The following is a 13,289-nucleotide window of genomic DNA, read 5'->3' as shown; positions in this document are numbered from 1 at the left end:
TTTATGGTGATGCGTGAAGCTTTTATAGAGTTTGATGGTTTATTTGTTACTACTACTATTTTGCTTTTTATAACTGTTATATTTGGACTATTGGTCCACTCTTGTGACTTGAGGCTTTTATTAATAGAGAAAATTAATTAAGGTTTTAGTCATTTTAGATAATAACACAATTGAAGTTTTAAACTTTTGTATTCAAGTGTCTCTTTTTTTAAGAGGACTAAAACGTGGGTGCGGACATTTGTGAGTAACTCATATACCTATGTTATTTTTGAGAAAATTTATACGGGTCTGAACGCACACACGGTACATCCATTTAATTATGATTCACCTTTTTCTTTTATATATAATATTAGTATTTACTATTCCGACTAGAGATAGAATGTGGATCGGGCTAGTCCAGACCAACTCAATTTGGTCGCGGGAATTGGGTACCATGCACACAAGGCCACCCTTTCGTCTACATGATACCTATAAAATTAGATGCTGAATCACAATTAAATTTTTATGGTTGTAAATTGAGTATTTTTTATTATAGTTAGTATTTTATACTTACATCTTTATTATTTAGTGTTGCCGCATCACGCAAGGGATATTTCACAACAAATCAATGCATAGCAAGCTAATTTATCAACTTATTTAATATATATATACTGCTAACTAGATATCAATATGATCATATTAAAATGTCGACACAAATTTGTGTTGACATTTTAATGTGATCGTGTTGACATTTTTAATATTAATGTCGACACATTGTATTAAAATATCAATTAATTGACATTTCAGTATCATCGTGTTGACATTTTAATGTGATTGTGTTGACATTTTTAATATTAATGTCAACACAGTGTATTAAAATATTAACTAATTTTATGTTGACATTTTAGTATCATTGTGTTTATATTTTTAATACACTATATTAATGAGTTAGCAGAATTAGCAACTTAAGAAAAAATAACAATGGATCAAACCGCTATGACCCACTACTTAAAATACAATTATTTATCGTTCTCCTAAAATAAATTACTACTGTATCATATCATTTTCAATTATTACTCACTTACAATAAAAAAAACTCAGTAAATTTAGCTGAAAGGTGGAGTATATTTTTTGGAAAGAACGATATAATTTGATACGGAATAGGACAATGTACATTGTACAAAGTTTTAATACACAGTAATTTAGCTGCATGTGCTACTGATCAGTATCATAATTTATGTACCTATATCCATCAATCAAGTACACTTTTTAGGTGACTTTTATTTGCATTGAAATCTAATAACGTGATTTGGATCATACTCTATATTTGACTTGACCACAAATTTATATGCAAACCCTAACATTGATTTCGATAATAAGAAAATAGTTTCAATCTACTGTAACAATATTAAAGTTACACAACGATTACAATTAATAACCTGAAAAATGACTGTAAACCCCATGCTCACTAAAAGTAGATATGATGTGTGCTGCTTTACCAAAACGGGTAAATTTGACATTTGCATTGTTTGTTCCAAAAGAGTAGCTAGCTGTCCTATCTAATCTAATAAATTACTAACAACGTTATCTCCTAAAAAAAAAATCAAATTGTTGATGTTGTTTTGGATTATTTTCCGTACCGAACTGTAACCCCATAAATTATTTTTTTTCAGATAAGGCGTTTTTAGTACACACAGCTGTTTACTGCATCGTTAAATCATTTGATTCGTCTCTGCCATTTTTACTATTTTTAGGGCCAAATGAATTAGTATAGCCCAACTCATTATCTACATGACTACATCCCCCCTAATTTTTGTCGTTTTCAATCTACTTTTTTTCTTTTCTATTATTTTTTAATTTATGGTATTTAAAATTTTTACACCCTATTTCTCAGAGTCTCAAAAGAGTTGATTTGAGGAATACAAAAAGGTGTGCTCTAGTTGTATTCTTTTATCCTCATCCACAAAAATCTCCATACAAGTTCCTAAATTTAGCTGCAGAAATGGAAGGCGGGAAGAAGGCGGTGGAAGAGGAGGATCTTCAAGAAGAGGAAGTGTGGGAAATGATCAATGCAAGAGAAGGTTCAAACTCAAGCTCAAAAACAATGGGAAACTTCAACCAATGCAATCTCTCATCATCTTCTTTTGCATGGCACGTTGGTGGCGGCGCTCCGAGGGTGTCTCGCCACCACCGCTCAGCCCCCGTGGACATTCCCGGCTTGTCAAAGATTAAGAAAAGGTCTAAGCGAAGTGATTTTGACACTCGGGTTGATGAGGACGAGGACGAGGAGGACGAGGAGGGGGAGGTGGGCCCACCGCATGAAGTGTTGGCAAAAAGGCTTGAGAGAACAAGGATTATTGCTTCACATTCAATGTGTGAAGGAGTTGGGAGGACTCTCAAAGGAAGAGACCTCAGCAAAACCAGGAATGCTATTTTAACCAAGACTGGTTTTATTGAATAGATTACAAAAACATATGTATCGTGATCATAATATGTATTTAGGGGCTTAAATGCATTCCTAATCCAACTATCTTAATGGATTTGGTCCAAGGTTATTTTTGTCATTTCGGAAGAGATTTTGTATTCTTGGCATGTTCCAAGCATTTTAATGAAGGGAAGATTTAGATTTTATTTATGAGTTGAAGTAGGTGAATCAGCTAGTTTTTCAAGTATAGATACACTACCTCGAATTAGTAGTCTACATGGAGGTCTACTCTGTCTCGTCAGGTACAATCAAGGATTCACTATTTAATTCGAGAATTTAATGAATAAAGATAGAAAACTAAAATTTTATGTTAACCACAATTAAAAGAAGGTGGCAATAAACTTTTGGGTAAGTGTAGCATTTCAGTAAATATAGGTGTATATAGATATTAATAAAATAATTATCTCATTTAGTTACGGCTGACAATTTTTGGCACGACACAATAACACGACACGAACCCGCACGAAATTAATGGGTATGTCAAGGATTATTGGGTTCGTGTCCTTATCGTGTCGACACGATAACGACACGAAAACTTCATGTCGTGTTCGTGTCATGTTTGTGTCGTGTCGTGTCGTGTTCGTGTTACACGTTAAGAAATAATATTAATATATTACTTATAATATTATTATTTTTTATTTATTTTAAAATTTTAAAATTAAAATTTAAAATTTAATATTAGAAATAATATTAATATATTATAATATTATTATTATTGTGTCGTGTCATATATGTGTTGTTATCTTGTCGTGTTGACCCGAAGTGGTTCGTGTTGTTAATGGGTTCGTGTCGTGTTCGTGTCTGAGGGTAGCGGATCGTGTTCGTGTTCGGAGTTTCCTTAACGGGTCGTGTTCGTATTTGTTGTTATCGTGTCGTGTCGTTATCGTGTCGACATGATAACGACACAACCAGCGACAGATCTACATAGGGCCAAGCCACCCACTCCAGTGGGGGCTTGGCCGGCGCTAGACCCGGAATACTCCTGCTCTGGCCATCCTCCGGCCGGTCTCCGCCCCTGCCCGGATAGCTTGAGCTCTGCGCAGACTATACTCCCCCGTCAAATTTGAAGATTGGAGGAAGGAGAATCAATTATGGCTATTTCATTTTGGGCCATTAGTTGTTTGAGTGATTGGGCTTTTATATATTTTTAGTTTTTTGGTATATGTATAATGAAGCCCTTGAAAGTCCAAATTATCAATTTCAGATTTCTAAATTTAATTGGCATAATCGTATAATGCATAAATCTAATCAAAATATAATAACTTAATAATAAAATTGATTATAAAATTATTTTCTTACTTTCTTGGCAAATTAACAATTTGAGAACACATATTAGTTTCAAATTATTTACAGAAAAATCTTATAATTATTGATTACCTTTATGTATTTGATATTTTCTCAAAAATTTAAAAGAATATTCAATTTCAAATGCTCCAAATAATAGTACTAGTATTAAAATTCTAAATGCAACAGTGAACCACCAAAGAATTAATGTTACAAGTGTTGCAAGAAAAATTCATTTTTTTTTTAAAATGAGACTATTCTTCAAATTGTACAAACATAACGACTCATCGGAAAAAAAGTTATCTAGTGTCTCGTAAAACCTGTACTGACGTTACATGTAACATAAAATATTTTTTATTACATTATTAGTACTATTATTATTATGTTAGTACTCCCTCCGTTCCATAGCCATGGACGCGTTTCTTTTCGGCACGGAAATTAAGAAAATTGTGTTAGGTGAGTTAAGCAAAGTGAGAATAAAGTGGAAAATGAAAAAGGTAGAGAGACGAAGAGAGAATAAAGTAGGTGTGGATAAATGTGTTGACTCTTACTAAAAAAAGAAAGGGATATTGACATCTAATATCACGAAACTTTCAAATAGTTGGGTTTTTCCCACGAACTTTAAAATTGGCAAATAATATCACGAACTTTACCACGTGTTTGTTTTTTCCACGAATGAAAAAATTCTCACAAATAATACTATGATACTGATTTTTTTTCGTAATTTCTCGACAACAATTTCGAAAGTTTCAAGTTTTCAATATTTGAAGATAGTTTTTCTTGAAGCACACCCTAAAAAATTGTTCTTCAATCTATTAAAATAACATGAATTTTTTCATTCGTGTGAAAAAACATACCCAAGGTAAAGTTCGTGATATTATTTGCCTATTTTAAAGTTCATGGGAAGAATCCAACTTTTTGAAAGTTTCGTGATATTAGATGCCAATAACCCAAAAAGAAATGACTCAGTTACTATGGAGCGTAACAAAATGGCAAAATGACTCTATTACTATGGAAAGAATGAAGTACTTTTTATTATTTTTATTAAATTTCAGCACCAGCTTGAATTAAATCTTGGATCCATCACTCGTCACTGGACACAACAGACATGATTTGTCACCCCTACATTTAATGCTTAATTCAATTGACAATATTACCCTTTCTCTTTAATTGTAACTTCTATTTAATTCATATTCCATCTTTTTTGAGACGTAATTTGCTACTCAACTTTAAAATAGTTTTTTTAATTTTTATTTTTTAAATATTGTACTTTTTCAAACAAATTTAAGGTTAATTAAAATTTCTAATTAAATATAAAAGCAATAAACCATCCAATTATTTCAACTATGTATGCATCTACCATTATTCAGTTAAATATAAAATGTTAAATATAAAATTTATTAAATTTCAAGATTATCAAATTAATTATAAAATTGAATTGAAAATCGATTGACTTAATAAGAGATCAATAAAAAAAAAAAATTGAGTGAAAGATAGAATTGGTCAAAATTAAGGACTCGTTAATTTTAACTTTTACTACCATTCTCATTGATCCTTTCCGCTGTATATATATAATTAAGTAAAAAGTGAATGCAAATTCAAATGAATCAATATCTCTGTTTGTTCCAATGTTTGTTGTATATTGATTTCATCTGATCCATTATTCTTTTTCTCATGATACCTCATTTTTCACATGTTTTAATTATCTAAGAATTATATGCGAGGTTTATAGCTCATTATACAAGAAAGATGCTTCGGAGTTCTTGTATGTGTAGCCTTTTTGAGAATTAATATAATCCGAATAAAGAATTCAAAATTAATTTTCTTAATTGTCTCATCCATGCAAAAATCGACATCTTTTAGTGATGTGGAAAACGATATTCAATAAAACAAGAAGATAAATGAGATACAAAGGAATATAGTAGAAAAAAATACTACTCCCTCCGTCCCAAAGTAAATGTCACACTTGAGAATTGACACGAGATTTTATGAGGTGTTATTTTGTGTGTTAGAAGGAGAGAGAAAATAGTATATTTATATTAATGTGACAGAGAGTTTTTTCTAAAAAAGAAAATGTGACATCTTTTGTTGAATGAACTAAAAAGGAAAATGTGACATCTACTATGGGACGGAGGGGGTACTTATTTTAAATATATTGTTTTGAATATCATTAAAAGACGATATTCTATGCACGAATGGAACAATTGAGAAAATTTGAGACTTTATGATTTAATATTATAATTAGAAAGTTCATTGAACATACTGAATTTGACCAAAATTTATACTCCCTCCGTCCCACTTTAGGAGTCCCGGTTTACTACTTTTGGGTGTCCCACTTTAGGAGTCCCGGTTGGAATATTCCATAATTGGTAATAGGCCCCACATTCCACTCACCTTTTTCCACTCACATTTTATTATAAAACTAATATATAAAAGTAGGACCCACATTCCACTATCTTTTTTCACCAACTTTCCTTTGTATTTCTTAAAACTCGTGCCGAACTCAACCGGGACTCCTAAAGTGGGACGGAGGGAGTAATTTAAATGACTATTAACCCTTAGTATAACTAAAAGAGAGTTTTAATAAATAAGTCTAAGCTCAAGTTCAATTAGTTCTTAGTTTAAACCATTAATTATCTGCTAAAAAAGCAGAGAAAAACTATGTTGCGAAAAATTATTTAAAGTGTAAATGAGGAAAAATAAAATAATCTTATAATATGATCACAAAATGTTTTACGATTTGGAACTTCATAGATTAATTCCATGGCATTAATAGTTTCTTCTTCTTTTCTGCTCCTTTTCCGTGTGAAACCAACTTTCAAACTTGTACACAACCAGCCCACCTAGCAACTAGACCCACCACTACTTCTCTTCTCTCTTCAGACTTTTGTGAAGGAAAGACTTATGAATAGATGCATCCTTCCTAGTGGACGACCGACTATCTAAATTATTGCCTATTTCCTCTTTCTTTTCGCAATATATTCACACACCCTCCATCAATTTATCCCCATTTATTAGAGGCTCATCAACCACATCAATTTGCAGCCATGAACAGAATATTTTATTGGTTCTTTGCATGTTCATTCCTCATCGTAACCTTTGAAATGCCTTCATCATGTCTAGCTAAACCACATATGAGCCTTGCCACTGATCAAACTGCCCTTCTTGCCTTAAAAACACGCATAACCGCAGACCCTTCTCGTGTTCTTGCAAGAAACTGGACCAACTCGAGCTCCGTATGCAGCTGGATTGGCGTCGCTTGCAGCTTGCGTCACCAAAGAGTAGCCGCCTTGAATCTCTCATACATGTCTCTCTCCGGCACCATCCCACCACAGCTCGGCCACCTCTCCTTCCTCGTCTCCCTCGACCTCACCAGCAACCTCTTCGTTGGCGCTTTGCCTCCGGAGCTTTCTCTCCTTCACCGTTTGAAGTTCATATCTCTCCTACTCAACAACTTCACCGGAGACATCCCCGCATTGTTTGGCCAACTACCAAAACTAGAGTACTTGAACTTACGGAACAACAGTTTCACAGGATCCATTCCGAAATGCCTCTCGAATCTAACAAACCTACAATTTCTTGACTTGACTTACAATTTTCTTAATGGTGAAATTCCACAAGAGTTGGGGAGACTTCAAAGTCTGCAGTTTTTGAGGGTACAATTTAATCGTCTCTCCGGTGCTATACCATTAGCCATCTTCAACATATCGACCCTTGTGTCTATAGCATTGACGAGCAACGAACTGAGTGGAAGTCTTCCAACAGATATGTGCCATAATCTTCGCAATCTTGACCGGATTCTTCTTTCTCAAAACCATTTGACCGGTCCGATTCCAACAAATTTTTCCAGATGCTCACAACTAAGGAGCTTGTCCATCTCTTACAACTCTTTTAGTGGGCAGATACCTGCAGAAATCGGCTCTCTAACGTCTCTTCAGCATTTATATATCGGTGGCAACAATTTGAACGGTAAGGTTCATGTTCTTATCGACATAAACTCTGCAATTGTAGATGATTGATGTTCTATCAAGATTAGATTGATGTCCCAAAATCATACAATAATTCTTTTACAGGTACACTACCACATGAGATTGGCAATCTTGAGAGCCTAGTTGTTTTTGGTGCTGAAAGCAATCAGATTGGGGGCTCAGTTGATTTTAATGTCTTCATGAATATGTCTTCTCTGCAAACATTACTACTATGGCGCAACAAATTCATAGGAAACTTATCAAGGGATGTTGGAAATCTCACAATGCTTACAAGCCTACAACTCCATGAGAACTACTTGACAGGTCAGACCGAGTAATTTTCATGCTATACAAGCCAAGACATTTTCATATTTAATCATCTATATATACTTGTCTATACATATCTCCTGTTCACTTTATAGTTCGAGTCAAGAACCGAAGCTGACCTGTATCATGATAAGCTAATTTGGTAACAGATTCATTAAATTTGTTACTCTTGCAGGTCTTATTCCCCCTGAACTTGGCAAACTTTACCAACTGGAGGAATTGCTATTAGAGTTAAACAACTTGAGTGGTTCGATTCCACATGAGATTTTTAACATTTCAACTCTTCGAAATCTTGCACTTTCTTTCAATGCTCTATCAGGCGTTCTTCCGACCCATCTGTGTCATGCTTCTCCCATTCTCGAACAACTTCATCTTAGCATGAATCTCATCGCTGGATCGATACCCAACTCTATCTCTAACTGTTCTAAACTCACAATCCTCGCACTTGCTACAAACAAATTCAGTGGTTATATACCCAATGATCTCGGCAACCTAAGACTTCTCCAAAGTCTTGAATTGTTCAGCAACAACCTTCATGCACCAGCTTCTTTACTATCGGGCTTCATTACTTCATTGGCAAATTGCATGCTACTTACTCGTTTGTTGATTACTGATAATCCTCTGTACGGTGTCATTCCAGCTGCTGTAGGGAATTTATCTTCCTCGCTCCAAGGATTCTATGCTGGCAGCTGCAAATTCAGTGGCAACATTCCTGTCGAAATAGGTAATTTGAGTGGTTTGGTGGTATTGGAACTAGCTAACAATGAGTTATCTGGTAATATTCCACCTACTATCAAACATCTGCTCCAGCTTCAAGGATTATCGCTCAATGATAACATGTTGGGAGGCTCCATTGGAGAGGCTATATGTGACTTGCACACTTTGAATTCTGTAAACATTAGCCATAACCAATTTTCAGGTCCAATTCCTAAATGTTTGGGAAATGTGTCTTCTTTGAGACATATTTTTCTAGACTCCAACATGTTGAATTCAAGCATACCGTCAACCTTATGGGGCCTTACAGATCTGATGAGTCTTGACTTGTCCTCAAACTCATTCAGAGGGTTTTTACCTAAAGAGATAAGTAACTTAGGAGCAGCAATCTCTATAGATCTATCAATGAATCACTTGACAGGGTCTATTCCAAGTAGTATTGGGAAGTTACAGAGTTTGGTTAGTCTATCTTTGTCAAATAATAGGCTACAAGGTTCAATTCCTGTGTCTGTGGGAAACATGATTAGCTTGGTAACTCTTAATTTGTCCTACAACAACCTCTCAGGTTCAATTCCAAAGTCTCTGGAAGCACTTCAACACCTCAGCTACTTCAATGTCTCTTTCAATACTCTAAGCGAAGAAATTCCTAGTGGTGGTTCTTTTAGAAACTTCACTATTGATTCTTTCAGAGGTAATGAGGCATTGTGTGGAATTCCAAGGTACCATGTCCGGATTTGCTCAGCAGTTTCTAATCCTGGATCAAAAAGGAAGAGAGTAGAACTAGCTTTATTTATTATTTTAGGTGTTGTGGGCTTCATTTCAGTTGTTTCTCTAGCCTTAATCTTTGTTAGATATAGAAGGAAAGATGAGATAACTAGTAGAGCTGATGAGTTGATGTCAGGAGTGCCAGAAAGAGTTTCTTATTACGAATTACTGCGAGGAACTGAACAGTTCAATGAGAGAAACTTGATTGGCACCGGAAGTTATTGTTCAGTTTACAAAGGAATTCTTAATAATGGTAAGGTTGTTGCTGTCAAGGTGTTTAAGATGCAACTGGATGGAATTTCAAGAAGATTTGATATTGAATGTGAAATACTAAGTAGCATTCGGCACAGGAACCTGGCAAGCGTCATAAGCAGTTGCTCCAATGAAGAGTTCAAGGCATTAATTCTTGAATATATGCCGAAGGGAAATCTTGAGAAATGGTTATATTCCCAGAACTATTGCCTGAATGTGATGGAAAGATTGAATATAATGATTGATGTAGCATCTGCTTTTGAGTATCTTCACTATGGCTATACAACAGCCATTGTCCACAATGACTTGAAGCCCAGTAATGTGTTGTTAGATGACGACATGGTTGCTCATGTAAGCGATTTTGGGATAGCAAAGTTGTTGGGAGATGAGAATAGCTTTGTCATAACCAACACCCTAGCAACCTTAGGTTACATAGCTCCAGGTAAAGTTAACTCTACAGATATTGAATGTGTTTCACTTAATTTCTACTAACATCTTGATTTTGTTGTTCCAGAATATGGCTCGGAAGGGCTAATTTCGACAATGGGAGATGTGTATAGCTTCGGTATTATGATGATGGAAACTTTCACTAGAAAAAGGCCTAGTGATGATATGTTTGGTGGAAATTTAAGCTTAAAGAGATGGGTCGAACTCTCGATTCCACAGAAGCCAGATGAAGTGATAGATGCTAACTTAGTAATGAATTTGGAGGAAGAACAGATTGACAACAATGTGCAGTGTGTATCAGCTATACTTGAATTGGCTTTGAAATGCACTGCCGACTCTCCTATGGATAGAATCAACATGAAAGAAGCAAATGCACAATTGCAGAAAATCAGAATTTCGATTTCACCAATGAGATCGAAGTAAGCTGTCTCAATGTGCCAATGAGATCGAAGTAAGCTCCTCAAAGCTCTCTCTGCTTTTACAAGATAGTAAGATACTAATATTGTTCCATTACTGTTAGGAAGAATTCAGCATAATCATGCCAATGACTGCATTCTTTCACCATTATCATGATATCATCAACCAAATAGTAATTGCTAAGATATATCTAGCTGATTTTGTGTAACTAGTTTCAGCAATTTCACAGAATGTAGATTATTCACAAATTCCCATTGGAATCAATCAATAAACAAAGTTATGTGGAAATAGCAGTAATTTTGTGTGGGATGGGAGTCGGGGTGCATTACCCTGTGAAAACTACAGCAATCTTCGGCTCAGAGCAGGCCTTCAACGGCAGTGCAAGGTGGCACAAGTTAGGCTTTCATTCTCCAACGAGTGGCTGAGAATCGATACAATCACTACTAGTTCCAAAAACATAAATTCACTATCCAATCACAACAAGATACAAATCAGCAAATAAACACACTAATACGTTTTAACCAAAGTCAAAAAGGTATTTTACCTCTCCTGCAAATCCAACGGTCTAATTTGGAAGCAAAAACATAATCCAAGAACAATAGAAACAGAACTAAATCTAATATCTTTCATAATGAAAATGGCAAGATTATAGATTAACCTAGTGCTGTTATATAACTCCAGTCTTGTTGCAAATTCGAGAGATGAAGCTGATGACAACACCTTTGATGTATGAGTTTTTCAGACCCTCAACCCATAAGAAGGAAGGGGAATAGTAAAACTCAAGTATCTAAACAAATTAAAGCCAATCTTTTCAACTCAGAAATATAGAATTTACATTAGCAAAACATAGATGCCTCACAGCCTCAGTATGTTAATTATAATCAATAGCAACATAGATCCACCGAGAGGTTCAACTGCATAAGCAGTACTCGGATTCACTACACTTCATATACTATCCAACAACCATCACAGGCATAATTTCTTCAAAATAAATTGGGGAAATTTTGTTAAATCTCAGATATTTCCAAATTTTCATGAAAAGATGGAGCAACATCAAGGGGTTCTCCCTGTAAACAGGGTCTCAACATCACTACACCTCAAAATTGGAAATTTCATCACTGTATCAAAAAATCGATTAATGTGAAAATAAATAAATTGGAGAATCAAATAAGGTTCAGATAATTATACAGCTCTATCGATCAAGAATTTTCTGAAGCAGAACTGGCGTTAAGCTGATTATTAATCATCACAACCACATTGTAATATAAATAAAAAAGCAGAGTAATAAATTGGCTCATATTAAGAAATTCAACCATTATTATCAATCTACTTCATCGATTGGAAATCTCAGAAGCGCGGATAATCTTTTAATCATTGCCACAAAAGAAAAACAAAGACAGAAATTACGAGCGCAGAGAATGAATGTGGACGTTGTTTTGACACAAATAGGCCGTGAGAAGGTACATCGGCAAATCTGCAACACTAAACGGCGTCGTTATGGCACGAGCTTTGGGACTTCTCTCTTCATATGAGAAATTTCAGAGGAGCCCGGGTTGCTACATGCATTAATTAGGCAATGGAAACCCAGTTTCTTATCTGAATCGCATAAATCAATAGAAACACAAAGTAAAATTTGAGGGATTTCACAAATTGAGATTAGGGCGCAGGAGTTCCACTGTGTTGTGTAGATTTTGAAGAGAAGCACAGCAAAGGTTTTATAGAAAAAAGAAAATTCTAAAATAATATAGAAGAGAAAGTAAGAGAAAAAGTAAAAAAAAAAAAAAAGTGAATAAATATGGAAGAAATTTTTATTTGTGAAATGTGATTATATTTTTATTATATGCTTATGAGACTATTTTTTATGGAAGTAAGTAATCCAATTTTAGAGTCAATCTACATTAAAAATTCCTAAAATGAAACTTTTTTTAATTTGCAAGAACTATTTTTTAATTTGCAAAATTGGTAATGTGTTGAAGTTACTAGGCCTGCTTATTCGGCCGGTTCCGATTCTAACCGGACCGGTTGACTGGTTAACTGGTTTTAAATTTTCATAAATTCAAGAACCGGAACCGATCGGTTCCGGTTTGGAACCGGCCGGTTAAGAACCGGTCGATTCCGGTTCCGAACCGGAACCGATATATAATTTTAATCCGAATTTATTTATAATTTTAAATAGTTCAATACTAAAAAAATAATAATCCAACATCTAGAATTATAACAAATAATACCTAAAAATTAAAATAAATACACAAAATACAAACCAACGATACAATAATATTCATATATGGATAAGAGTGATGCCAAGTGTAGTAGGTCGGGTCGAACTAGTTTATGTTAGCAATTTTTTACTAATACAAAAATAGGAGTTCTAAACTTTAGCAAATATTTTTAAAAAAATGAGTTTTAAAATTGAATTTCATTTTCCCTTTTTTGGTTAAACATAGTATTCATTGGAATTTCCAATACTAATTGATATTGTTGTGACTATTTGGTTTATACCGGAACACTTAATAAATTATTCACAAATATGTTAAAATAGTATATTAAATGAATTGTTACATAAATTTGTAATAAATATATCATATGAAATGATATTGTATTTGTATAAGTTCTTTTGAAAACTAAAAACAAACTTATGATGTTCTATTCAT

The 13,289-nt window shown here is 34.2% G+C and overlaps 2 protein-coding genes and 4 non-coding genes across 6 annotated transcripts; 2 read left to right on the top strand and 4 right to left on the bottom strand.

Annotated features, from left to right (window-relative positions):
• The first annotated feature begins 1,981 nt into the window (after positions 1–1,981).
• LOC125209430 lies at positions 1,982–2,440 on the top strand. Its single transcript, XM_048109027.1, has one exon. The coding sequence runs from the start codon at positions 1,982–1,984 to the stop codon at positions 2,438–2,440; it is 459 nt and encodes a 152-aa protein (XP_047964984.1).
• A 4,412-nt stretch (positions 2,441–6,852) lies between these two features.
• On the top strand, positions 6,853–11,028 carry LOC125209429 (LRR receptor-like serine/threonine-protein kinase EFR). Its single transcript, XM_048109026.1, has 4 exons — positions 6,853–7,717; positions 7,822–8,040; positions 8,219–10,216; positions 10,289–11,028. Exons 1-4 carry the CDS (start codon positions 6,853–6,855, stop codon positions 10,642–10,644), a joined length of 3,438 nt encoding a protein of 1,145 aa, XP_047964983.1. The 3' UTR covers positions 10,645–11,028.
• Positions 11,029–11,292: 264 nt separating this feature from the next.
• Positions 11,293–11,401, bottom strand: LOC125217241. The gene has a single exon (XR_007175658.1). It is a non-coding gene; the product is annotated as a small nucleolar RNA snoR97 (small nucleolar RNA).
• Positions 11,402–11,805: 404 nt separating this feature from the next.
• LOC125217179 lies at positions 11,806–11,896 on the bottom strand. The gene has a single exon (XR_007175598.1). It is a non-coding gene; the product is annotated as a small nucleolar RNA Z223 (small nucleolar RNA).
• A 32-nt stretch (positions 11,897–11,928) lies between these two features.
• Positions 11,929–12,018, bottom strand: LOC125217254. The gene has a single exon (XR_007175671.1). It is a non-coding gene; the product is annotated as a small nucleolar RNA U36a (small nucleolar RNA).
• Positions 12,019–12,058: 40 nt separating this feature from the next.
• Positions 12,059–12,204, bottom strand: LOC125217265. Its single transcript, XR_007175682.1, has one exon. It is a non-coding gene; the product is annotated as a small nucleolar RNA snoR134 (small nucleolar RNA).
• Positions 12,205–13,289: the final 1,085 nt, after the last annotated feature.

Source organism: Salvia hispanica, chromosome 3 (genome assembly GCF_023119035.1).
Source record: "Salvia hispanica cultivar TCC Black 2014 chromosome 3, UniMelb_Shisp_WGS_1.0, whole genome shotgun sequence".
In the NCBI taxonomy this organism is placed as follows: Eukaryota; Viridiplantae; Streptophyta; class Magnoliopsida; order Lamiales; family Lamiaceae; genus Salvia; species Salvia hispanica.
Note: the sequence above shows the minus strand (reverse complement) of the source record. Positions and strands in the feature narration are given on the sequence as shown.

What these genes read in the sequence shown, in the direction of transcription:
- LOC125209430 (XM_048109027.1), top strand. Translation starts at nt 1,982, where the DNA reads ATGGAAGGCGGGAAGAAGGCGGTGGAAGAGGAGGATCTTCAAGAAGAG.
- LOC125209429 (XM_048109026.1), top strand. Translation starts at nt 6,853, where the DNA reads ATGCCTTCATCATGTCTAGCTAAACCACATATGAGCCTTGCCACTGAT. An exon ending in CCATGAGAACTACTTGACAG is followed by an intron (nt 8,041 to 8,218) that starts GTCAGACCGAGT and finishes TTACTCTTGCAG; the next exon opens with GTCTTATTCCCCCTGAACTT. An exon ending in CTTAGGTTACATAGCTCCAG is followed by an intron (nt 10,217 to 10,288) that starts GTAAAGTTAACT and finishes TTGTTGTTCCAG; the next exon opens with AATATGGCTCGGAAGGGCTA.